Here is a 27,323-nt window from a genome sequence, read left to right as displayed (position 1 = left end):
ATGGCTGCTATTAACTTCATGCTGTGTATCTGGGCGTATATATACACGCCACATCTAGTTTGCTAGAAAAATAGCACCACTCACGTAATGGAATCTGTGAGCCTCCTATATACATGTGAGGTTTTAATTTGTAAATTAAGGAATTTATATCTAAGCATATTTCGGTCTGTTTTTCTTGACGAGAGGAATAAAATTGCCTAGTAATGGTCCTAGTGAATTCTTGGATGGTTATACCTTCTCTTTTGTAGGCTTCTAGTGAAAAATAGTTGTGACTATTGCTTTTGCTCCTGATTCCTGGGGGTGCAGCTGCCAAACCACTTGGGGCTCTGTGTTTCAGGGATGAGGATGTTGGTAATTTACAAAGCATTGTGTCTGGGAGGAGGGGAGATGTTTGTAGGACAAGTGAAGGGACAACAGGGATGGCTTGACCTCTGATCCTTGACAAGGTTTGATGCTGCTCATCAAAAGACTTATTAGCTGCAGCCATTATGCAAAGAGTGGCTGGTGAATAAATGCCAATGTGCGGCCTGCTGAAGAGCACTTACTGCAGGGTATAACAGCACGAGAGTAAATCTTTGAAGAGTGGTCTGTTATTAATATTTCAACATGTGTTAAAATGAACGTAACTACTCCTGGCCCCCAAGCTGCACAAAAAAGGTAGAGATCAGCTCTGCAGTAAATCCGGGTAGATAGGTGATGGGTAGTACCAAGATGGGTAAAAATCACCAGTACTGCTAGGAAGGCACCTTTTATATACATTTGTTAAACAAAAAAGATGCAGTGGAAATATTAACCCACATTAGACTCAAAAAGTGTACAATGTAGTAGGATTTATCCACTTTGTGCATCTGCTCTGCAAAAGATTAAAAATCTGATTAGTAGCATTTAATTCTGATTGCAAACAGATTCTGCAGTTAAAGGAAACCTACAGTGAGAAATCTACCATCAGAAATTGAACTGATGGTAGATGCCTCTGCCCCAATATGTAATCTAATAATACTGGAATCTAACGTTTTTGAAAACTTTATTTTAATATGTAAATTACCTGCAGAGGCTACTGGGGCGTGCACTACTGGGGCAGAGGTAGGAGGGATCTACCATTAGATCTACTTATGTTGGTAGATTTCTTACAGTAGGTTTCCTTTAAATGCCATTTCAGTTTTTTTTTTACAAAAAACTTCTGTACATTTTCTGCTAAATAAAACCCCTAACCTGCCTCATCCTTTTTTTTAAAGTAGATTTTTTTTGTATTCATTTTTTTTTTTTTTTTTTTTTTTTTTGATACTCGGACCACCCACCCGACGCTACAGAGACCTATTAACATATTGTCTACCAAAATTAGCATTGCAGATTCCCCTGGAACATAGGGGACGTATAAAAAAATCCAAGTGAAGTGAAATTGGTGGAGGTGCACATAAACCAGTCCGAGATGTTTTCTTTATGCACTTGCTGTAGTACCAAAGACATGTTGTCTACTTCTCCCAAGACTACTTCATGCTTCTGCTGGTGGTCTACCCCTGCTCCTGTAACTTAATATAAATGTCAGATTTAATGTGACCGTGTTACTATCATTAGTACAATTGTAAATGTTCTTGTGCATTCCTTGTTTGGTGCAGATTGGAAGGTGAGAGGGGGCTGGGAAATTTCCAGACATCTGAGATCCTTTCTAAGTAGATAGACCAGGTGGTATGGTGGTAATCCCAGCTGTGTCCTCATCTCCTTTAATTGCTATAAACATCTCACACTTCCCTTGATCTATAGTGGATCTGCAATTTTGTAGTTTGCCTGTAAAGTGGTGTATCCTCTGGTGCCTGCTTGTGGATTTCCTCCCATTCTACTGCCAATGGTAAATGTTATTTTGGAGGGATATTGGCACGGCTTGGTAGTTTCTTGAGCTTCTTTATAAAAATAAAAAAAATGTAAAGTTTACCATCTAGCACATTTTGTTTATACTTGTTTTTAATGTAAATAATAATTATCCTTATTTTAAAGCTATATCATATAAATATAAAGACACCTCCGGTGGAGATGTGTCTTTTGCGGTAATAGAATGATCAGTTTTGCCATTCCTGATCCTTACTTTGGCCATCTCCAGGAGAGTTGAGGGCTCCCTGGGACTACGATCATGTAACGCGTTTGCATCAGGAAACCGCATTTTCAAACGTATGTGTTTTGACAGTAGTAACGTGTTTTACATGCCATATAATTAATGTTAAAGGAAACCTACCACTTCTGAAGGTAGGTATGAGATGTAAACACTGGGCACCAGCTCAGGGTGAGCTGGTGCCGGAGCTTACCTTAGCGAGTGTTTTAAACCGCTATATCGCTGTTTAAACACATTTTGATTTACATCCCCGAGGTAGCCTCAATACGGAGTGCCGGAGGCGCGCAGCGCCGAAGCTACCTCGGGGATGTAAATCAAAATGTGTTTAAACCGCGATATAGCGGTTTAAAACACTCACTAAGGTAAGCACCGGCCCGGTGTTTACATCTCATAACTACCATCAGAAGTGGTAGGTTTCCTTTAAAGAAATGTTGCTACTGTCAAAACGCATATATTTTAGTTGAAGTTGAAACAATGTGCGTCAAAACGCAATCCAAGGCATCATTTGAGTGCTTTGTGAAGACTACCATACACATGAAAAATTGTCTGAAAAATTTGCAGGCTAACCATTTAATATGTACTAGGCCTTCTGACTCTCCCCAGATGGAAGATGTTGGGATTGCTAAGGATCGGGTAATTAAATGCCTAGTCCTTTCTTGAGATCACACTGTGGCAATTTCCTATATATAAGGCGCGGTCATACGTGGCATTTGTGATTACACTTCCAGCAATGAATAACTCTTAAACTCTTCAAACGTATGGTAACATGTAAAACGCGTGCACACATGCACTTTCAGGGGAGTTGGTTGTATATCTTCGATGCTGGGGCCATCTAGGTCCTATTCACCACAGATCAGTTATAAGATTATCGCTTGTTTGTTAACTACTGACTATTTACAATAGCCAAATACAAAAATCCCATCCAAATGCTGGATAAAAAAAAAAGCTATCTCTAAAGATATTTGACCAAGCTCAGACAAGAGTGAGGAAATTACAGGACATGTACATAGCCTTTTTATTGATGCTTTTTTGCAAGAAGTCTTCCTGAAAAGAATTACATAATTCTCCAAGATTTTTTCTATAAGCATTGCTTTTAAGGGAGATTATCTTTGTACACCTGATTATCATACACTGCTCTTTAAGCTTTAGGACCTTAGATTTTTATTTGTAATTTCTATATTTAACAGGACATGGTTTTACAGCCTGGGGATGGCAGTATGTAAACATTAAAGTCAGCTCAGGTTTTCAGTTCATAGCGAATGCTTGGAGGCTTTTATATACTTCTAGACTTCAGGGAATAATGGCTGCAATATACATTTACTGCATAGCTGATGGGATTTATACAAATCTCCTCCTCATACTGTGAGTCCTCTGCAGTACAAAGTGACTTTTAAACCAGCCTTAGAAGTCCTATATCAGAAGTTGTCCTGCCGAAGAAAAAGCTACACTACCATCTACTACACGTGTCTTTACCAAGCATTCATGTAGACATTTTCAGCACAGTGTAAAATCTGTGAAAAAATTATCATTTACAATACAGTAAATGTGTTCACTAGGAATTACTGTCGGATAAGTTGTCTTCTTATAAGTTGTATTTAATATACGGTACTTACATTTTACTATATGCTCCAAAATGAGGTCTTATATTGAAAGTTCTTGTGAGCTGGACCCTCATACCTTTCAAATGTCTACAATTGTAGTACTCTTCAACGTCTAATTCTCTCTATATACACTGGAGATCAGAATAAGCTCACACAATTTCCTTAAAGTCAAGGTCATTGCATAGTACTATGTGACTATATCATAACGTGAGGAAAATAAAAGTATTTTAAGCTTATTTCATAACTTGTATATATTCTAAAGCACATAATAAATTTGTAAAATTTACAAAATAAGAGAACACTTGTAGATGCTTGGAAGTTATTGGTGGCCTTGGCACCCCTTGACTGCCATCCATACAAAGGCAGTGGCAAGTTTACTGTGCCACCCTACAAAATCTCCATTAGTAGTCATGATGCAGGGCATGTAACTCTGAGTTGCTGGCAATAACCGCAGGTGACTGATGCAATTAGGGCAGCTAATCACCAATAGCACAATCTACCTGACAGGATAATAGATTCAACACCATGATTTGTAAAGCGATGCAGAATATGATGTTGATGTATAAAGATTATTATGTTTTAGAAATTCAAGTCCACCAGCTCCTGAATCGACACACACTTAAAGTCTGCATTGCAGGACACACTTTCCTGTTTCCCTGTCCTCCAATATTATACAAAAAGTGGTGGTTCAGAGGTTGAAAAGCATGGCTGCCCATGATCTGTGCTGGTACTGGAGCCTCGCTGTATACAAATGAATACAGATTTCTTGTGATGCTGTTTTAGAAGTGGCCCATTGCTATCCAGCTTTGCATATTAATTACATTACCTACAGGAATAAGTTGAAGAAAAAAAATGGGTGCATCACAAGGTAAATGCAATGAGCTACTAGAGTCAAAGATATAAAATTAGTGCTCTACTCCTTATACTGTTTGTCAAATGGCTAGAGCCTCTCACCACCTCTTCATGGACTGGAAATAAAAGATATCCCCGACTCCTTGCATCGCCAATCGTCCTCCTTTAGTGGGTTGAAACACAATCCTCGTCTCGTTACTGTGTCCACGGCGTGTTCCCAATCCTACATCAGGAGGTATGCGAAAGGATAGTGCAGATTGCCAGGTTCAAAAAGGAAATAGTATTTATTGTATATACTCACACCAATTTAAAAGCGCGCATGTAGTAAAAGCATAAGACGCCTAAAACACCTCACCCGACCCAGGTTTCGCCTATTCAGGCTTCTTCCGGGGCATGCCCTGGTGTATACCTATTCAGGCTTCTTCTGGGGCATACCTCCTGTAGGATTGGGAACACGCCGTGGACACGGTAACGAGACGAGGATTGTGTTTCAACCCACTAAAGGAGGACGATTGGCGATGCAAGGAGTCGGGGATATCTTTTATTTCCAGTCCATGAAGAGGTGGTGAGAGGCTCTAGCCATTTGACAAACAGTATAAGGAGTAGAGCACTAATTTTATATCTGTGACTTTGTGGCATATACGGGAATATGCCGTATTAGTGGCTCCTCCATATTTTTTATGTTACATTTTCCATCTTTCCTGGATATTTTATTATTTATTTCTGCATTGAGCTACTAATTTGCATAAACTTAATAATTTTATCTTAAATCATGAAAAGTATTAAAATGTGCTATACAGTTCTTAGGATCAGTCCAGTCACAGTTGACTCATTGAATAATAACGTGTATAGGGACTGTAGGGAGAAGAATGACTCTAGGAATCAGGAAAATTAGTCATGCCCCTCCCTTCAGGCCCATAATATATCTTTTTCAATGAATTCGCTTTGACTGGAGTGGTTTTTAATTTACTTGAGTGGCGATTTGATAACTGATCGATTTTCTTTAATGGTGCTACTCCACTATCCATATATTCTAGGTTTTGGGCCAAGAAATGGCCTGCTAAAACCTAAATATCAAAAAGGCCTACTTGAGCTGGATTGATATTTATCAGTTATGTTAATGATCTGCTAACTTCATTCAGAATATGTTCCTGGGGGGATATTCTTATTGGTTGAATGGGGGTTGATTGATGTAGGGTTTCTTTCATCCTCATTCAGTGTTGACTATGTTCATCTTCTGGTCATTAATGGACACATACCTGAGAGGTGGCTTCCACACTGCACTAACAAAAGCTGCTTTTAAAAGATCTGTCAGTAAGCAAATAAATGGCGAAAAGTTAAAAATAAGACCCGTAGTAGAGTATGTGTATATAACTGGTAGACCAAAGATTGAATAACATTGTTAACCTGAACTTTGATCTTCTACAAAGAATTTTTGCACATTTTTCTGTCTGGCATTGTAGGCTTGCCATCCTCTGGAGAAGGCCCTATAAAGCTGACTACTGTCCTCTTTGTGTAGATCTCCATGCCTGTCTTTTTAGTTTATTTGCTTTTACCTCTAAACGTTGCTTACTTTTCTACTTTAGACTTCTGACATTGGTTACTCAGGTCTTAACATCTAGGGTACATAACATCTGACCTTTTGGGGGGGGGGGGGGGAGGAAGCTGCCAAATACAAAAAATTGGAATTGTGAGCCATAGTTACTTACTGTATATATATTTTATACTGACATTATTTTTAATTGAACAATTTAGATGAATTGTTGATTCTCTCCTTTGTTTAAAGTAAAGTCTGATATGGGTCGTCATAACTACAGACTACTTTCAGACTATTTTGTTATGTGTCTGTTACTTTGGCAAATTAAAGCCTGCCTTCTTACAGTGCTCACTGACTTCAGTGAGGAGACTGGGGTCAGGGATGATCACTATTGATCGTAGAACTTCTTAATTTCTATTTGTAAACAAGTACACAATATTGAGGATTCACAGCCTGAAAAAGTGTGTTACAGGGAATTTGCCCCAACAAATGAGAACCACATTTAGTGTTAATAATCACTGTTACATTGCTGATGTAGCATTCAGTGGAATTCAAATGCCACATGTGAACATAGCCTTACATTTCTTGTTTTCAGTTACCCAGAAGTGCACCAGGAGATATGACCATACCCAAAATTCACTGAGAGGTTAAAGATGCATACAGAGTGTTCTTTAAAAAGTCAGATATCTGGAAAACCATGCTTGCTCAAACATCCGGGACAGCGGGAGATTCATTGTATGCCGGCACTCGCGGCCCCCTGTTGCAGCAGATGTATCAAGAGGCATTGTTAAAACTATACCAGATCCGATTTGGCATAGTTCTACTTAAAAACCTGTGAATGAACATTTGCAGGTTATTTTTAAAGGTACGCAGGCAGGTGGGTAATTTTGACAGCAGTCGCGCCCCTCGAAGCCCACATGGCGTGGAGGGGTGCAGCTGCAAAAATCTCAATTTCTAGCGGTGTGCAGTGCTCCTATGCCAAAAACTGGCAAAGAAGCACTAATAAATGCCTCTCATAGTGCCTTACACATAATTTTTACTTGTGGTACTTTGAACAAAATGGGAACATTGATTGTTATTTCACAGGTCTGTTTGGGTTTGTGAGTTGAAGCTGCCGTAATAGTATCAAGTCCTATTCCTGTCTGGTTTTCGTTAAAGGATCTGTGGAATACACTGGTTTCAAAGTTTGTTGCTCTGTAGAAAACTTTATATTAAAGTCACCTTCAGTGATTTGTTGAGGGGTAGCATATTGGGTGGGTTACATTTGGGATTGTGGCATTCACGTCAACTTATTTTCCACCCTATAAGGTGCTAAACACAGTCCCCCTTTTGAAGTCCCATTGTTGCCCTGTTCACCTAATATAGCAGGGAAGGTATACAACCTCTTTTAAAGTCTAATCCCATAAGCTGACTCAGTGATTTTCCTCAATAAATGAGGATCGCTGACTGCACTTTTGTAGGGATTGCTGGCTAATTAAGGTAAAGATTGGTCAAAGAAATTACCATGGGTGTGGCATGGTTAAGATGTATAGCTTCCAGATCCTGCAGATTAAACTAGCCCATAAACCTATGTGCACGTTATAGCATTGTAAACAATTCATCTAGCAGAGTGATTCACACTTTGGCTATGTACATATTCCCCACTGAACTCCAAGTAATCTCAAAGATTGGTGCATCAGTATAATGTTAACCTGTACTATTATGTTACCGGTTCCATATACCCCCCATGCATTGGGCAATACATCTATTTCGATGGATGTATTGCCCTCCGGGGGGGGGGGGGGGGTCAGGAGAGAGCATGTGGTGGGAAAGCAGCTTTGCTTTGTTATGGGTTTTGGTTGCAGAATTCAGATATAATGTAAAATATGATTAACAGCGCTGCTACACAATGGGCTACCTGTTGATGACTGCTCATGTGGCTTTCGGTAGATTCACTTTGACTTTTTTTCCACTGAAGCAATTTTGGCTTATTCATACATACAGATTAGTTTTCTCTTTCTGGTTCCACTGATTTTTCAGTGATGCCTTACTAACCCATTCTTTTAAGGGTGATGGCACACGTGACGTTTTGAAGCAGTCCGTCAAAAAACTAATGGGTTTTTTGAAAACGCATCAGTTCTTGACAGGTTTGACCAATTATCTTAATTCAAACCTGTCAAAAACGGATGAGTTTTCAAAAAACGCATGCATTTAACGGGCTGCTTAAAAACGGGCCAAAAACCATGTTCAAAACGCCATGTGTGCCATCACCCTGTATGGGGTTTTCACATTTCTTTCTTTTAATTCACTTAGATTCAATAATACAAATTCAATAATTACCCCATAAAGTGTGGTTAAGGATAAATCTAGTACCATCCTAGCAAGGAAATGTTAAGATGTTGGAGTATGTAATGGATGTGTAGTTGTCAGGGAGCAGCCGTTGTTCACATTGGAATTTGAAGCCTTATACGGAATGTTATTTTATTTCCCCATTTCCTTCAGGCAGTAAACAAGCTCTGAAATGTGGCCCAGCTTTCCCATCCCCCATCTCCTTTTACTGGGCTAATAAAATTGTTTGTCAATGCCTGAAGGGAAGTGGCCATTGAATGCTGAACAAAATGTTTAGTAGACACAGCAGTCCATTGACCGGCACTAGAGCTAAAAGAGGATTAGTAGCTGCAATTTACAGCTGATCCCTTCTCAAGTCTGGCGGCACCTCTGATATAATGGGGATCTTAATTGAACAACTCCACAATGTTTTCTATACGACTGTGTCCTGATAATGAGTTTCATGTATAATGAATTGCTGTTTTCATTCATGATGTGTCCAAAGCTTAGAGAATTTTTTTTGTAAAAACTTAAATTTGAAATATCTCAAATTCTTTAGTTGTTAATATATAAACCTGTGTGGCATTTGCCTTAAAAAAAAAAAAAAAAAAAAGTTGTTGTTTTAAATCCCTGTTTTAATCTCCTTGTATCTGTACAGATATGTAACTCCCCAATTGTTGCCCAAAATCAAGCATACAAATTTGAGTGTCCCGGGTTTCTCAGATCAAAATATTAGTGGCCTGATCATCTTATTTGTCTGATCATCCTAAGGTCACAATATTTGGGCTTGTTGAAAGTGAACACCCAACTTTTTTTTTTTTTTCATGAATAGATCATAAACTGTTAACATTTGCAATATTGGATGTAAAAAGTTGAACAATAGTTTCAGTTTATAAACCATTTGGAGCCTTAGATTGCCTTGGAGTAACTTGGTCTGCAAGCGTTTTGCAAGACAAGCTAGCATTTTACAAAACATGTAACTTGGTTTACTATCCGAATTTCATAATACAAGCATATGTGATTCCCTCCGCACCCTGTACTGTACTGCACCACCCTCTGTCGCAAAATTGCATAACAAAATATTGAGTTGTAATCCAAAGTCTTCAGCCATTGTGGTCTCTATGATTTCCTATGGGAAAACCTGCTTTGATACACAAGCGATTTAGATTACAAGAGTGTTCCCAGAACAAATTCTGCTTGTAATCCAAGGTTCCACTGTATTCATATTAACTATAGTCTGAAGGATCCTTGTTCTTCCCCTGGTCCATTAAAATAATGACTGGACTCTGATCTGAAAAGGTTAAGAACATTGGCATTCAGTGCAGCTGTGTGCCCTTATGTATTATTCCATAGGTCTCTGTTTATAGTGCCTCATCCTAACAATGTGGGAAATGGGTTTTAATTTTTTTTTTTCTTCCCTCCTTTCTTTTGTAGGAGAACACATCGTGGTCTGACCATGGAGATTCACATAGCAGAGAAGCATCTCGGGACTTTGCAAAGGTACTATTGCTTTTATGATTGTTATTTTTTGACATTATTATTATGTATTTTTTTTTCTTTAATCTCTGTTCTCCAGGACTAAAGTAGCATTGCTGCTTCGTTCGAAAATAGCGCTTTATAGGTTATGCTTGTATAGCCACGTAGCTTTCATTTAGTGAAGCTGAGTTGCTTTACTAAATTAATAATGTGGATTTATATAAGTGGCCATATTTTGTATGCAAGTCCCTGAAGAACCCTTTTAATTTTTTTATAGAACATATCATTATTTTTAGTTGATTTGTATTTTTGTGTAACAAATTCACTCATTTATAAAATGTTGTCTGCCTTGCAGCTCTATGAACTCGACAGTGATCCAAAACGAAAAGAATTTCTTGATGATCTCTTTGTGTTTATGCAAAAGAAAGGTGAGCAAAAAGTACCAGTTATCCTTGTTGCTGCTTTTACTCATGTGCAGTTTCTTCAGTTTAATTGCCAAACATATCCATTGCACAATGATGTCTTGGGGTATGCTGGAGCAGTCTGTCAGTCTAATTTATTATTTTCTCTGTATAGGAAATTGTTGCAAAGTGTGAACTGAACAACTTGTAACTTATGATTAGTATATCATTGCAAATATCCAATAAGATTGGGCTACTACGTTAGCTTGAACTTTCTATTGACCCAATGGCATATACTACAAACTACCCAGAAGCTTAAAGGAAACCTACCAGTTAGAATGGCAGGGTGAGCTGGTGCCGGTACTTACTTTCGTTAGTGTTATAAACCGCTGTATCGCGGTTTTAACACTTCTTAAACTCTAGAGCAGAAGAGGCTTCGGCGCTGCGCGCGACCGTGCGCGCGCAACGTCGCTGGCATTTCCTATGTAGGCGCGCGCACGATCGTGTGCACGCAGCGCCGAAGCCTCTTCTGCTCTAGAGTTTAAAAAGTGTTAAAACCGCGATACAGCGGTTACTAACACTAACGAAAGTAAGGGTGAGCTGGTGCTCGGTACTTACTGCTTACCCCTGCCGTTCTAACTGGTAGGTTTCCTTTAAGAAAATCTTTACTTATTATTATACCACGATGTGAAATCAAGCCATGCCACTGCCCGGAGGGAAAAGAGTAAGGGGTCCATGTGCTGTGTTGTCATTTACTTTCCTTTGGAGCGTTGTCTCTAACTTTCTTTTCTAATGAAAATAACTTTTTGGACAACTTTAGACGTGTGCAGTTTTAATGCAAAGGAAAGAGGCATTCAAAATAGATACTTAATGCAAAACAATTGTTTGCTATAGAATAAAATGTTATGTTTTGTGTTTTACGTCATGAAACTATGCCCTATTCTTTGTAGATGGAGGGCTTGCATAGTTAGAACTCCTGTGATACGTCCTGTTAACCCTGTTTATGTATTTGGTAACCGTTTTTTTCTTTACCTTAGCAATTCTATACATTGTATGATGGCTTCTCATTAGCTTGACATCAAGAATTTCACAGCATTACTGTTATCTGTCATAAATGATTGATCATGTAATGGGCTCCATGCCCTTACACACACGTTAGAATATATTGTCAGGGCCAGCATTTGTATCCTTATGCTCAGTGACATTCTGTGCTTGATCAAAATAACTTTTTGTGGAATGCTTGTCATAAATTGTTTAAATCCTATTCTGTTTGTAATATGTCATTTAAACTAGTGCTAGTACATAATTAGCAATGAAGTTAGTGTAATTATGTTGCGGTGATTATATATTTTGTATAAATTTGGAAGCGGTTACTGATCTATTAAGTCTCCTCCTATTCTTAAATGTTTATTGACCTCTAAATTAGTTCAGTCGCCCATTCTGTTACTACTGCTTCCCCCTCCTTAACAGATCTTGAAATCTGATAAGCCTTGAAGGACCTGTCACTATCATTTATTGAGGAAGCTGTTTGTGCTTGGGGGAGGGGAGATGCCATATGAAGCAGGATTTGGTTGTGTTAAAGATAGGGGGAGGAATCTGTCATTTCAGTGTGATTAATGAAGCCATTAGCTTCTGTTGGGTGTGATATGCATCTAAGCTTTGATTTCCTTCCCGGAAATTGAAAAGGTATATTGTAAAACACACGCAGTGCAGTGACTTATGCATGTATATGTGTAGCTGGTGGAGGGCACAGGGAAGTTACCAGTGTTAAGTTATAATACACATTGCTTTGTAATGAATGTCTCATAATTTACCATAACATTGATGGCAAAAGTTGTAAACAATAAATAATCCAATTTTTTTGTATGATTTATTTTGGATACCACATAGGGCAACTGCAATATATGTCAGAAAGCCCACCCGCATTGTTGCTACAAGGACTTTTTTTCTGTTGGCAAAATAATGGACTCCATAACAGTGGCCATATGGACCCTGTTTAGTCAATCTCAGTTGGAGTCCATTACTTTCATTGTTCTGCTCCTAGAAGGATAAAATATGCAGCGGAGGTGGGAATATTGTCATTGATCCCAGGGATTTTTCTGGTTGTCTTATTTTGGACAAGATAATTGTTCTATTACATGTGGGGAAAAAGCAGTCCTCCTCGCAGATAAAAAATTGCACTTGGTGGAAACTTATTAGAAGTGAAGATTTTATTTTTTTATAACCTTTTTTTAAAAGAAAAAAGGGTTGGGCAAAAATTATACAATTGAGAGATTATACAATTACTTTGACAATGCAATGATGGAGTACACTTGTTTTTCCTTGTATTTAATAGATGAGTAATGAATGAATGTCCTACGTGTCATGTCTAAGTAGCCGATGTACTTGAGCAGCAGCAGGATAGCTATGCCCAGTGACGCCAACCCTCAGCTGTGATTGTCACACACACTCCCCTCCCCCAACAGCCTCAGGTCTGGGAATTAATGAGGGACAGAAGAGACATAAGGGAGCCCATGAATCCCTCCCCCCATCCCCGCCATCTTTACTGCAGGAATGACTTGCTATCACCTCAATGATTGATGACTGTCATAGGACACTCCCCACGATTAGTGTCACCGGGGGTCAGATGGGTTCATTACACAAGGGACTTCTGGGGACCTAGAGAATGTGATAGTTACAGATAGTAATAAAATGAAGTGTGATCTTTGTGACAGATGTCAGTATGCATATTTAAAGATGTAAATGTTCAGAACAGACACAAGTTTTAGCATCTGCTTTTCTTGTTCAAACCTTGGGAGTGGACAGCCTTCTTCTATTCACTAATACTATCATGTCACATATCAAATGTCTAAGCAAGACATGTGATTTTTGCTTTTAGACCGTATTATGCATTGTTGTGCCTTTTTGCATTTACCTGCAAAAGCTAACTATTCTTTTGTAGTGCCAGCAATCCAATAAATATCAGATCTGTCATTAGATTGCGTGTATACAGATTTAACTGATGGAAAGATATGGATGTATATAATTTGTGTAAAAAGCATAGCTGGGCATGGTTTCTCCTGTACTGGTGATATATGGTGTAACCAGTTCATTCATCCTATAGCAGGTAAGTTATTTGGTGGGATACATACAATACAAGCATGACAGCTGTTTTTCTTTCCATTGAACCAGGCACCCCCATCAGTCGTATCCCTATAATGGCCAAGCAGTTGCTAGACCTGTATATGCTCTACAAGCTGGTAACTGAAAAGGGAGGCCTTGTCGAGGTCATCAACAAGAAAATCTGGAGAGAGATCACAAAGGGATTGAACTTACCAACCTCCATTACCAGTGCTGCCTTCACCTTGCGTACACAGTGAGTGGAATGAGATTACTTCCGTATGAACACCAAAGATGCAGAATGTCTGTTTTCTGTTAGCGCCATCTAGTCTTCACTCTATCCTTCTGTTAGCATGGAATATGGCTGGCCATACACCAAATTTGTCTTACTGTATTTGTAGTGTCCATTTGCTCTGGCTGCCAAGAGAGTTCATTGGTTAAACGGCAAACAAAGCCGTCACCCTTTCATAGGCCAATTGTGTTTTGACTTATGTTGTGTTTTATATGCTATTTTCTGTATATGCAGAAATCCCTTCTGTTTGTTTTTCCAGGTACATGAAGTACCTTTATCTCTACGAGTGTGAGAAGAAAGCGCTCAGCTCTCCGGCAGAGTTACAAGCTGCAATAGATGGAAACCGTAGAGAAGGCAGGCGTCCCAGCTATGGCACCACCTCTTTTAACTACTCCCCAACTCCAACTGGAACCAGTGCTCTCTTGGGAGCTCAGAAACTTTCTGTGCCCATGCTTGGTGTGCACCCAACATCGCGCATGTCACCAGTTACTCCACTAAAGAAAGGTCAGTGGTCTATTGAGGTGTGTACTGTAAATCTTGTCTCTGCCCAAATGAAAAATCCCAAAACAAGCAGTGAAGTTTTGTGATAGGAATGGTACTGCAGAACTACTTGCTTTATAAATGTAAAACGTGTTATAAAAGGGGTTTTATATATGTGTGTGTAGATATTTTATTTTAAAGGGCTCAGCCCGCCATATAAACATTAGTTGTAGCCACCTCTCGGATGCTCTGCTGTTCATTGTCTGACCTTTCCACCTCTGAACCTTTTGCTCCAACACTGGATCTTGTTATCACCTATTTTACTTATTCTTAGCTTTAAATCTTGGAATATAGGTCCTCTATGACTATTCACTATATTCAGTGTGTTAAAGTATTTGTAAGTTCTCTAGTTTTCTCATGTAGTTGGTTTCTTATCCTTTACTTTAGGTCCCCCTACTGGTGAACTAGGATACAGTCCAACTAAATTAGTGTTGCCCTAAATATTCGAGTTGGATTGTGGCACTAGGGAGCAGTTAACATGGTTTATGCTTATGAAACAAGCTTCCTAATTCATGAATTTTATATTAATGTTTTGTCATTTGCATTATGTTTACTGATACTAGATGTGAAGATGGTTAATGACTCTATACAGGTGGTCCCCAACTTAAGAACACCTGACTTACAGACGACCCCTAGTCGGTCATTTACTGTACTTTAGCCCCAGGATACAATATACAGCTACAACAGTTATCAAAGATGTCTGTGATTTAAGCTTTATTGTTATTCCTGGTTCTTATGACAATCCAACAGTTTTTTAAAATCCAGACACCAAAAAAAATTTGTTTTACAATTCTAAAATATACAGTTCTGACTTGCATACAAATTCAACTTAAGAACAAACCTAAAGAACCTGTACTTAACCTAGGGACTGCGTGTATATCAAGTGAGTTGTGAGGTTTATTTTTCTTTACTTTAACCCCTTAAGGGACTTGCCATTTTATAGATTAAGGCTCATCCCCATTTTTTTGCTTTATATGGTTATATCATTTGAACATTGTTACTTATCAAAAGGATTATGAGATTGTTTGTTTGTATTTCATTTCAGTGGTAAATGTTGGCTGATTTAAGTTTTGTGTGTGTTTTTAAAAATAAAATTAAAGTGATGAATTTTTTGAAAATTTAGATTTACCACCTAAATGAGTTATTGCGTAACATTTTCCATATGTATGCTTTACGTTTTTGAAATGTCTGGATGCTGTAATTTGAAATGAAATTTTAAATATAGAACATTAAACCCTATATATCATTCCATTTTCAAATCTGCACCCCTCAAACTATCAGAAACAACTTTTAGGAAGATTGTTAACCCCTTGAGATTCTCATATTAAATAAAAATGGTGGGGAAATTAAGAATGGTTAGAATTTTGTTAGTAATACGTTTATTTAGCCCTAAAACTTTTACACATTGCCAAAAGATAAAAACAAAAACAGTCTTAAAATTTGCTATGCAATTTCTTTCGAGTACAGAGACCCTCCACATGTGGCTGTTACTTGTTTTATAGGTGCACAGTGAGGCTCAAAAGGGAAGAGGCATTCTGCAGCTGCCAGGATTTTAGTTTCCTCATTGTCGTCGCGTTTTTTTTTTTTTTTTTTTTTTGGTATGCTATAAAATTTTAGCATGCATTATTGGGGCCATGTGACGCAGGGTATTAGCCTTTGCGTAGGCTGACAAAGCTGACACACACTGCCTTTTAAGATCCTGTCACAGACAGGATCTTGCAGGCACTGCATGAGGACAGCCCTAGGGTCCTGATCGGACCTCAGGGCTGCCATGACGGCGATCGGTGCCCGCCGACGTCAAGCTGTTAGTTACAGCTGACACCCAGTGTATTCTGATGCCGGTCCATATCCCATCTCGCAGAGCATTAACAGGTTAATGGTACAAAGTATGTACCCCTGTGCTCTATATACAATAGAATATGAAGTACTATTATAACTTTAAATGATTGTACTGGGCCAATTTCTCAGAATTCAGTGTGTGGTTAGTAGCTAGTGAGCAATATTTTTACCACCAAACTGCTGGGCTGTTTTCACACATTGTGCCAACATTGTATTTGTGCTGCGTTAACTATGTGTTGGCTTAATGTCAACACTGTTGTGTAAACGCATTGTCAATATGATGCAAACAATGTTTTCATAGTGAAAATGCAATAGAATTGTGCTTAGGATATGTTAGCAAATGCTAGCTGTGAACACAACGACGTGTAAGTTTTACTCCCCTGTTATGAAGTGGTAGTCCTTAAAAATTGTAACATAGGTAACATTTCTCTATTGCAGGTGATAGCCCTGTTGGCTTGATGCCAAACCGTGTATCCATGGCCTCTGGGGCTTTGAGTATCCAACAGACTCCTATCGCCGTAAGGACATCTTCAGTGGAACAACTAAAGGATAGGCTGGATTCGGGAGAGCCTCCTGAGAAGCGGGTGTCTCGGACCTCCATAGAAGAGCAGCAGAGGCTCATGCAGCAAGCTTTTCAGCACAATTTACTAAACATGGCAAGGCAGATACCAATGAAACTAAAGATAAATGGGAAGGGTGAGTGATAATTTCCAACCACTGTTAATGCCTGTTTTTGACTGCTTAGAATTCATAAATGATCACATTTCTATTCTACTCCCAGCAGCACAGGATCGGCAAGAGACTTCGCTCAATCTGGGGACTGGTAGCATCAACATGTCCATTGAAATAAATGGCACAATGTACACAGGTGAGATTTATCCTTGCGCGGTACAATAACATAGCTCGAATATTTTTAGCTTTACAACTAAAATTCTGTGACTTGCAGATATTCACAGCAAGGTTCATCTGGAAGGACTGTGTGCAGGAAACTTTTGTCCCTTCAACAAACTTTGTTCCAAGTGTTTTTGACCACCAACATTTTTAATCAGTGGACATTTGTCTGATTTGCAGATATGCTGGCTTCTTCTGTGTGCATCTTGCAGAAGTTCCCTCTTGCTCATTTTGAATTCCCAAATTAAAGAGGACCTGTCACCGTAAAAAAAAAAAAGCAGTGTTAAACTGCTAGCTTTATCGGAACCCTCCAATAAAGCTAGCAGACACTACAGCGCAATACACTAGGAACGCCATACCAAGCTCATAGAGGTCCGATGTATTCATGAGGGGGCAGTGCAAAGTTCTGCTTCTTCCACGGACCACCTTTTCCATACCATTGGCCGGAGTTGACTGACGACCTTCATGCAGCAGTCATCAGGGACCTAATTTTCACGAAAGACAGATTGTAAAAGCCCATTACAACTGCAGTACAAAAATGCCCCTCTGCCTTTTCTAAGCATTTGCATTACTATATAATTGTGTGTTATAACTTACTCTTGCATCCTGACCAAAATCCTGAGGTAGTCACAGGGGCTGGACTTTGGTTTGCATGCTTTTCATAAAAACAACATGTGACTTGTCTGAGCTGCAGGCTGCCTCCATGTTTGTGCTCCTGTACAGCTCACCTGCTCTGAGAAGGAGCAGGAGGTGGAGCTGTACAGGAGCACAAAGGTGGGGGCCAAGCTCTGAGGAGTAAATAACAGGCAAGTCACATGTTGTTTTTTGAAATGCATCCAAACCAAAGTCCAGCCCTTGTGACTACCCCAGGATTTTGTCATGGAGCAAGAGTAAGTTATAACACACAATTATATTGTAAAGCAAATGCCTTAAAAAGGCAGAAAGGCAGATTTGTAGTGCAGGAGTGATGGGCTTCTGCAATCTGGTTTTGGTGAAAATGAAGTCCCTGGTGACAGGTTCCCTTTAAGTTGTGTCCTAACCCTGGGCTGTAAGCCAAACTTCTGACTCCTTAATTTCCCTTACCCAGACTTAATCTTCGACTCCAAAGCACTGCTTTTCTTAAATGAATACAGGCATTGCTTCCCAGTGCCTTTTTTTTTTCTCCTGATCTATAGCAGAGGATCTTCACTACTGAGCATGTACATAAAGTGCAGCACACGTTAATCTCTACTAAAAGACTAGAAGAGGAGTGCACCACATGCAACTCGAGTTGCGGTAGAGTCCATAACCAGGTAGTGTTGAATGCAGCAGAGACATTCCATCATCATTCCAGGCTCCGCTCCTCTGTGTGTCCTGTTGCTGGTTGTATTCGCAGGCATCAGGACACAGAGGAGAGGATGCAGGAGCGGTAAGTACTTGTCAGCTGTTCTGTACTGCTCCTGCCTCCTCTCCTGCTCCTCGCTCAGCTTTGCTATAGGTCATGATGCCAGCACATACAACCAGGGCAGGACACCGCACATGGAGGCGAGAAGAGAAGTCTGCCTAAATCCTTTGTTCAGAAATAGAACAGACTTTTATAATTTTCCTAACTTCTCATGAAAAAATATTCAGCGCACACTGTATTGATCAAACTGTATTAATGTATTATATAATATTTATATAATAGCAGTAATGTGTGTTAAAAAAACAGTAGTCCTTTACCCTTGTCAATTTAAAATAAAGAAAATAAAAAATTAGGACATTCAGTAACATAACTGGATCCCGAGGACCAAACAGAATCAGATTCCTAAAGGGTTTTTACAGAAATCTTGTAAAACCCCTAGGCGGCCCCATTGAAGTGCTAGAGGTGGGTACTAGACACTTGGCACACATTTGGTACCTATGAAATTTATTCCATTTGATTTCACATACTCAGTTAGACCAATTCCTTGGCAGGATGTAATGGCATATGTTTCATTACTCCCAATGAAGCCAGTTCCAGTATGTTGGTGGGGTTGTATGACCATAGTGTAGAGTAAAATATTGAAACAACAAACTGCAGTTTTGTTGGAAACAATCACAATACTCTACTGCATTGGTTGTACTTTAATTTCTTTTTATAGACTTATGGGAAGTGTGTAGAGGCATAAGGACTGGACTCTTAAGGATTAAGGGGTTGATCCAGCTGTCTAACATCTATTTATAACCATTTTGGATCAAATAATAATAAATCTATAGGACATTTAGGAGAACTACCCCCTCTCTCCCTTCTCCATCCGACTGTGTGCCCCTGATTCTAGCTGGTAGTGTAATTTTAGTAGTAACTCTAAACTTAAAGTTTTAGGTCCATTAACAAGACTATTTGGAGCCATGATCTGACCACACAAATTGGCTCCCCCATCTCCAACTAGCTGTGGTCTTCTTTCGGGTGAGCACACAGTCGTGTGAATAAGGCCTTAGCTTTTCATTTATACACGCCACTACTGCAACCCTCTTCCTGCTCCCAGACGAGAAATTATGATCCGACCGGTGACTACGTGTTCTCTCCTGGTTCCCTGGCTGGGGGCAGGAGGCGGCTTGCAGCCTGATGGTAATGTCCTTTAACTCTTAAATAACTACTGGCGGCACTAAAAAGACAGAAGCGTGTGGGCAGCACCATATTGGTTTAGACCGTCGCTCCCCGTGAAGTCTTCGGGGAGAGGCAATCTGTTACCATGACAGCCTCTGGTCATACAAAGACCTGAGGCTCTCTCGTTTTAGCCTATGTATTTTCCTAGAATTGATTATAAATATAAACAGTAAAATTGATAAACCTGTTGGGTATTGCCAAGCTCCAACAAGTCCAATCTATCAAAATACAATAACGGCTTTTCCTGGTGTTTAACCCTGTAACAGAAAGCCAAAAACACCACTTTTTTGCCTTTTTGCAAAATTTACAAATTAAATAAAAAGGGAACTAAAGGCTGTACAGTACTCAAAATTGTAGTATTGAAAAGGTCATCCAAATTTGAAAAAAATGACAACACACACAGCTCTGTACACCAAAGTATGAAAAAGTTATTAGTGCCAGAAGATGGCAAAAATTTTTGGACAGGTGTTAATTTTTGTAAACGTATGAAAGCATAAAAAACAAAACCCCTATTAAAAACTTGATATCCCTGTGATCGCATCTACCCAAAGAATAAAGGAGAAATGTCAGTTGGGGTGCTCAGTTAAGCCCACAAGAAAATTTGGAATGTGAAATTGGGCTTTGGCATTAAGGAGTTAATGTTGACACGCTGGGATACATGCATTATTAGCAGCCCGGAGTGACGGATATCTTGTTCCTGCGATCACAGCTAGTCAACGTTAAAGGGGCTGGTCACTTTTAGATAAATCTCATCCATTATACATGTCTCTGCATGTATATGTACCTGTAACTTTTGCCATTTGTGAGAGCCTCAGCCTTTCCCTGTTTTCACCATGCTGCACTATGCATCTCCACACAACTTCCTGTTTTCTACTCCTTCAGTCCGTTCTAATGGCAGCCTCCAGTGTGTTTTTTCTTCAGTCTGACTCACTGATGTACACAGGGAGCAGCAGCATGAGTCATATACTCCTGCTGCAGGTCCCTCCAATTTATCAGTGCGGAGGCATGTAAACAAACATGCTACAGAATGCATAGAGTGTCTGCTCACAGCAATAAAGGAAGCATCAGGGATGCTGAATCAATTGATGGACATTCAGGTAATAATAAGGTAGTAAAGGCACATAGGCAGTTTGTTAGAGTGGCCATCCCCTTTAACCTCTTAATGCTCTGCGTCCAGTACATCGGCCACTGAGCGCTTTAACTCAGCGTCCAATATATATCGGACACAGAGCTGATGCCGACTCAGTTACAGATTGGAGCAGGGCAGCCGTCGGAATACACTTACAGCTGACACCCCAGTGTAATGCCTTTGGTCGGCATTTAACTTGGCTGACAGAGTTTCACCATGGGACATTGCAGGGTATTGGATAATAAAAAGTAAAAAAATTCTTATACAAGAATAAAGGCCTATAAGCCCCATATAAAGAGGCATATAATGCAAAAAAGTCTAAATCGTAACACAAACGCCACATATATAGCATCACCACGTCCTTAACGACCTGCAGAATTAAAAACTATCATTATTGAACTCGCTTGATGAACACCATAAAAAAACCTATAAAATCCAACAAAAAATGTAAGGGATCAAAAAAACATGTATTCCAGATACAGAGGCTATTGCAAAGTACTACGTCACCTGCAAAAAACAAGCCATCAACCAGCTCTGTAGCCAAAATAGTAAAAATGTTATGCCACTTGAAAGATGCAAAAATGATATTTTTTTTCACCTCACATTAGGTTTTATTTGGCAAATTTGGTAAAATGTAAGAAAAAATATGGTATCTTAGTAACTGTATGTAATCGTATTGACCCATAGAATAAAGATGACATGATTATTAGGCTATACGATAAACACCAGAAATAACCTATTGTGTCCACACAAGGTAAATAGACCAAAGCATAAAACACATAGAAAAGATAATGTGAAAGAATATTTATTAATTATACATACAAAAAAAATATTAATAGACAGAGCATAAAAATGTGCAGCCACCGGGTGTTGATGCGCGGACAAAGGAATCAACCCTTAGGGCATTACAGAGACCAAACCACTGAATATTGCTTAGTAAGGGCTTGAATCACACTTACATTGCAGTATAAAGTGTACTGAAGCAAACACTACTTCATTGTATGAAGTGCATCAGTGTAGACAGCCTAAATGAAAGAAACAATGCTTTCTTACCCATATTGTATGTTGGATTGGTGTCTGTGCCCTGGGTGACTCTGGCCCCGACGCACGTTTCGGCTCAAATGAGCTTTCGTCTTATGATTTATCTTGAACCATAGCAGCTCTGGTGTCTACATTTAGGAGGCCACATCGAGTCCAAAAGCCACCCATAGGTGGGATGTGATTATACGGTACGCCTTAGTGAGCAGTTTCATTATTAGTATTTAGGTAGAAAACAAACAAAAAAATATATATATAGCCTACTAAAGGATGCCGATGATGAAACTAAAATCCTGGCAGCTGCAGGGCACTCCTTCCCTTTTGCGGCTCGCTGAGCGCCCATAAAACAATTAAAGGCCACATGTGGGGGTTGGGGGGCTCTGTACTCGGGAGAAATTGCATAACAAATTTTAAGATGGGTTTTCTCCTTTTATCTTTTGGGAATGTTTACATTTTAGTGCTAAATGAATGTATTACCGATCATTTTGATTTAATTACTATGAAGATCCCAAAGGCTTAACATTCTTCCTAAAAGCTGTTTCCGATAGTTTGAGGGGTTGCAGATTTGAAAATGGGTTGATATATAGGTTTTTTTTTAATGTTATATATTTTAAACCATACAGAAAAATCCAGTGTCAATCCAGTGGACTAGTTGCTACTATATATTGGTAGAGAATGAGGCCTGAGACTGATCACTGTGGACTATATTGCATTACACTTGTATGGCTTCTGTCGGTGGTACAGATTGACTTATGAGGCACTGGAGATGAGACTTATTGGGAGGTCAGCTGATTCTTCCTGCAGCTAGATCCTGGCTATAGGCAATGCAACAAAAAATCCAAATATCCAGCACGAGGAAGCTTCAACAAAATCCTTTATTGTAATAATCTTATGCAGAAAAATCTTCTCGTCTGTATCCGAAGAGTTTTTATATTACAATGAAGAATTTAGTTGAAGCTTTCTTGTGACAGTGGTGGATAATTGGATAATTTGTATTAAAGGGGTATTCCAGGAATAAGCAAAATTCATATTCAAATGGGTACCTAAATATAAGCTAATATGTAATTATTTAAAATGTTCCTCCCCTTAGCAGAAAAATGTTGTTGACACACACCATAATGAAGAATTAATTAAAATGCTCCTGGCCCTTAATCAGTCTGTTGATTTTCTCAGCGTGGTGTAGACACAGGACAGAAAATGTTGCTGGTCATATGTCCACATCACCACTAAGTATGGCTGTAGGGGTTGGGTGCAGTGCATCCAGTATGGCCTTTGTTGTGGTGAGGCGTCATCTTAGTGAGGTAATGTGTAGTAATGGTGGTTACACACATCATTACTATGGTAACAGAGCAAGACACTGTTACATCATCACTGGGAGCAGAGCATAAGAGGAGGGTTTACTGAGAACTAAAGGATCATGGGACTTGTAGTTTCCAGTGGAGGCCATCTTGGTGATAACTCCGCCTACTTTAGAAACCCCATAATATTTTGTAAATCATCAAATCAAACTTATTTAGGCTCCATTTAGTGACTGACATTTGAGTTTCGGTATATTCATTTATTTATATCATCATGGGTTTTTGTATCAAACGTTCATATTCCCGGATTACCCCTTTATGCACTGTATGTAAGATGGTCTTGTGGGACAAACCACTTGAAGCGGTGGTATGTTGTGTTGATGAGTTTGTATGTTGTATGCCCCCCCCCCCCCTTTACACCCCCTTGTAAGGTAAAAAATGCTTTGGCTCCTGGTTATTAGATCCATAGTCAGGCCTAACCATACAGCCGTATTATAGGCATAGAAATGCACTTGCATTAAACGGGTCTTAAAGGACATTTATCATCAGTCGACATCTAATGGTAGAGTAGCCCTACAGTTCCTGAGCAACTCTTCTTATATGGATTACTTTTATTATAACTCTGTATGCCTTGATTTCAGCAATGTACAGTTCTAAAAATTATGGTAATTGGTCTGGGGCACCTCAGCCAAGTCAATGGAGCACCTAGTCTTACAATGTATTCACCCCTTCATTACTGTACAAGTTCCACCTGCTCCCTGATGTCACCGGCTCTATGCACTGTTGACGGGCGGAACTGGTAGAGGAAAAGGGGAGTGAATAAATTATAAGACTATTGGCTTTGAGGCGCTTCAGTGATGTAGCACCAGCTCCCCAGGCTGATTGCCATAATTTTTATTACTCTCTATTGCTTTAGAATTGCTTGATGATGTAACCGCTCTCCTCCTTATCTTTATGGATGTTCTGTGTAACTATTGTTTTTAATTGCAATAAAAACCAATCTTCTATCCTATCTGAAACACATCTCTTTGGATACTACCTGTAATCTTAGAATATATGTATTTTGTATTGTAGGTATTCTCTATGCTCAGAAGCCTGTTCCTTTAATTGCTGGTTACACTGGGCAGAGTGGGGGAAGTGGCAGCAGCAGCAATACCTCGCAAGCCTCCCAGAGCCCCACTTCTTCCAGGGGAACTCCAGGAGCGGAGCCCTCCACCAGCTGGTCCCTCTGAATAGGAGAGAAGCAGCATGATGATACTACTTTACCTCCTCTGCGAGAAAGCGTTACACAACCGTACCTACCTCAGCTTGCAGGAAGATTTCAACTCCGCTTACCTCACCTTACGAAAGGTTTCACAACCGATTTTTACCTCATTCTCTGATGGCATTACATAAATTCATTGATGGTCAGGAAGGATACTAGGCAAAGACCTGGTGATGAATCTGCCTCTGAGCGTCTGCTTTTACCTACTGTATGGCATTTCGGGAGCATACATATGCAGGAGACCTGCATCCTACTCTGTCCCTTCCCTATGTTTTTTTAAAATGATAGGTAAACTTGCCTGTTGTTTCATTATTTGATCAATGATACAATGCAATCCATTTCTTGTGCATTCTCTATGTAATGTACAAAGGGACTTTGTTATACCTCCATTCCCTAAATAATTGAAACACCAGGACCTTTGTCCATCAGTTGTTGGTGCACAATCTAAAAAAGTGCGTAAGATAGTAGAATTTTTTTTTAGGGCAATTGGCTAAGACTTCTTTGGTTTTAGCGTAGTTTTCACCTTGTGTTGACAAGCAAGTTTTAAACTCTCTTCTGTCTTTACGAGTGCTCATGTTTAATGCCTGGTATCTTTTGATGTGATGTGGTGTTGGTTTGACACTATATAGCTTCAGTTACATCATGTTCCTTCTAATACTATTTCAGTACAAACCAAACTAATTATATACAGTCAACTTGAAGGTCCGCACAGGAGTTGACCTTTTATGACAAAGATTACTTTTAGTACTTTTTTAACTCCCTCCCGTATGTTTTATTACATTATAATACATCAGGCTGATAATTGAGCCTTAGACTTTACAGAAGATATTAAAACTTTCAGCACCAAACTTTGGCTGAGCCTTTTATCTAAATGGGCCACAGTTTGCTTATATGCCATGCTTGGCACAAATTGGGCAAGAGGTGTAAGCACACTCAACACGTTTGAATTGAAGTAAAATATAACTGGATCGTTATGCCCAAAATGAGCTGAATGAATTTAGGATGGCACGCTAATGACCTCACACTCAGGAATCCTACTGTTCAGATTTATTTATAAATGTCATTTTTATTTAACACGTAAAATAATACAGTTCACATTTTATTCTGGATTGTTTGATATCAAGATACTCAATGCAGAAGTCAAATAATGTAGATAAATGAATATGCTAGAAGAAAAGAGGAAAAAAACTTTTAGCTTTTTTATGTGAAAGATATATTTGCTAGATTTCCAAAATATGGGCCCTATGTGTATGATCAGCTGGCATTTTAGTTTGACGTTTGTATTTTGTTGGGTAAGCTGGATCTATACACTGCATGTATACAATGCTCTAGAGGTCCCAGAAAGCACTGTGGGGGAAGGGGGGTTTGGATAGCACATTCTCACAGATGCCATCTTTATGACAATCCTGATGCCTGACAAGGCACTTTGCATCTTCAATCATGTTTGTGAACATTTTGCTCCCTTTGTTATTGTATTTTGTTAATCTACTTATGGACATTTTAAGAAAAAAAAAAAAAAAGTAACAAGGGGCTTAGATGGACAGTTTGGAAAGGTTGGCTGAACGAATATGTGAATTATTCCTCTAATGGCCATGGTAAGAGATCCTCCATGCCTATAGTCCTACAGGTGGTGCATGTGGTAGCTCTGAAAAAAAAAAAAGCTGTTTTTTCAGGGCTCTTTCAGAGACTTGTTTTTGTCAACCCTTAGCCCTGTTGCCCACGAATGCGTCTGACAAAGTTGTTCTATGAGCATGCAGGGTTTGCCGGACCTAACCTATAATTACTGAGTAGGTATTAATTCTAGGTTTAGACCCTCACAAATGACGTTAGTCAGACAAAACTCACTTTTTTGCAATGTATTTAAGTCTTCTCTTTCCAGATATGTTTTGTCTATCGCCCTGAAAAGTAACTTGAAAGGATAAACATTTCTCTCAGATTCATGGTGGTGGATTTGTCCCAAAGACTTTATGAAGGCATCCCAGTCGATGGGTGTTCTCCACTTGATCCATTCAGTACGTCACTGTTATCCATAGTGTGTCTACCTCAAGTGTCAGCACACTAGCTGTCCTTTTGATGAACAGAAGAATATTTTCCTGTTGCTTCAGATAACTTAGGATGAGATATAGTAGTTACTCTGTAACAGGTACAGAAGTTTCACTTCTCTGCTGCTAATGTTAGGAATGTAAAATAGTGACACACCAGCAGTTACGTGAAGTTCTACAGATAAATCTTAATTTCTGGCTTATGCATTATTTTAACTTTTTGGAAATATTTTATTTTACCTATGAAGTGTAGATTTTTGTTTTCTTTTATGTTTAAGAATACTTGAAGCACCAGACGCTCTCAAAAGAGTGTTTCCATTGTGTCTCCTCTGAGGATTGGTACCCGATTTTGACTTGTGTTTCACAGAAACCTGTACCTCCTGTCTCCATACATGACACTGAAGAATCGGTTCATTTATGTGAAATCTATAAAGCATTTTGAGCAACTGGTGCTTTTTTTTATTTTATTTTTAAGAAACATACCTCAGATACCAGATATCCTCTGTCATGGAGATGAGACACTGAATTTTTCCAGAAGAGATGCAGTGAGGCCTACAAAAGTCCCTGAAAAGAGAAATGGGTAGAAGTCTGTAGGAAAAGCCATGGGCACTTTTCCTGTTCTGTAGGCCTAACTTGCAAACCTGAAGCATTACCTCAGTAAAAGTTTTATTCTATTTTTAAATTTGTTTTAAATATTTCAGCCTTTTAAGTGCTGGAGGTTGGGAGACAATACTCCGGTTTTAAAAAGGATTACAATTTTTTTTTGTAATATTTGTGTGGTCTTGTGTATTTTTTTTTTTTCCTGTGTGTATATTTTTTTTATTGTTGAACCAAAGAACCTCGGGAAGGGTGGGGTATGTGTTTTAATCACTATTTGCAGCCTTAGAAGTAAAGTCTGAATTCCAGGCATGCACTGGGTATCAGAAAAAGAGGGAGGGAATAAGGGGGAGGGGGATATTTGTCACTGGTACAAAGATAAATTTGTTCAGAAAATTTTTTAAAAAT

The 27,323-nt window shown here is 39.1% G+C and overlaps 1 protein-coding gene across 2 annotated transcripts in view; it reads left to right on the top strand.

Annotated features, from left to right (window-relative positions):
* ARID3B (AT-rich interaction domain 3B) overlaps positions 1-25,813 on the top strand; it is a 33,526-nt gene extending 7,713 nt beyond the window's left edge. The window contains exons 3-9 of one of the 2 annotated variants that reach the window (XM_072147917.1): positions 9,836-9,901; positions 10,233-10,305; positions 13,450-13,633; positions 13,929-14,173; positions 16,487-16,744; positions 16,830-16,916; positions 24,087-25,813. In XM_072147917.1, the coding sequence (XP_072004018.1) occupies positions 9,836-9,901; positions 10,233-10,305; positions 13,450-13,633; positions 13,929-14,173; positions 16,487-16,744; positions 16,830-16,916; positions 24,087-24,244 (1,071 nt within the window). In that variant the 3' untranslated portion in view covers positions 24,245-25,813. The remainder of the gene's footprint in view (positions 1-9,835; positions 9,902-10,232; positions 10,306-13,449; positions 13,634-13,928; positions 14,174-16,486; positions 16,745-16,829; positions 16,917-24,086) is intronic. The other variant, XM_072147919.1, reaches the window with a different exon arrangement.
* Positions 25,814-27,323: the final 1,510 nt, after the last annotated feature.

This window comes from Engystomops pustulosus, chromosome 4, assembly GCF_040894005.1.
Source record: "Engystomops pustulosus chromosome 4, aEngPut4.maternal, whole genome shotgun sequence".
Classification (NCBI taxonomy): domain Eukaryota; kingdom Metazoa; phylum Chordata; class Amphibia; order Anura; family Leptodactylidae; genus Engystomops; species Engystomops pustulosus.
The sequence above is the reverse complement of the archived record's forward strand: the minus strand, read 5'-3'. Positions and strand labels throughout refer to the sequence as shown.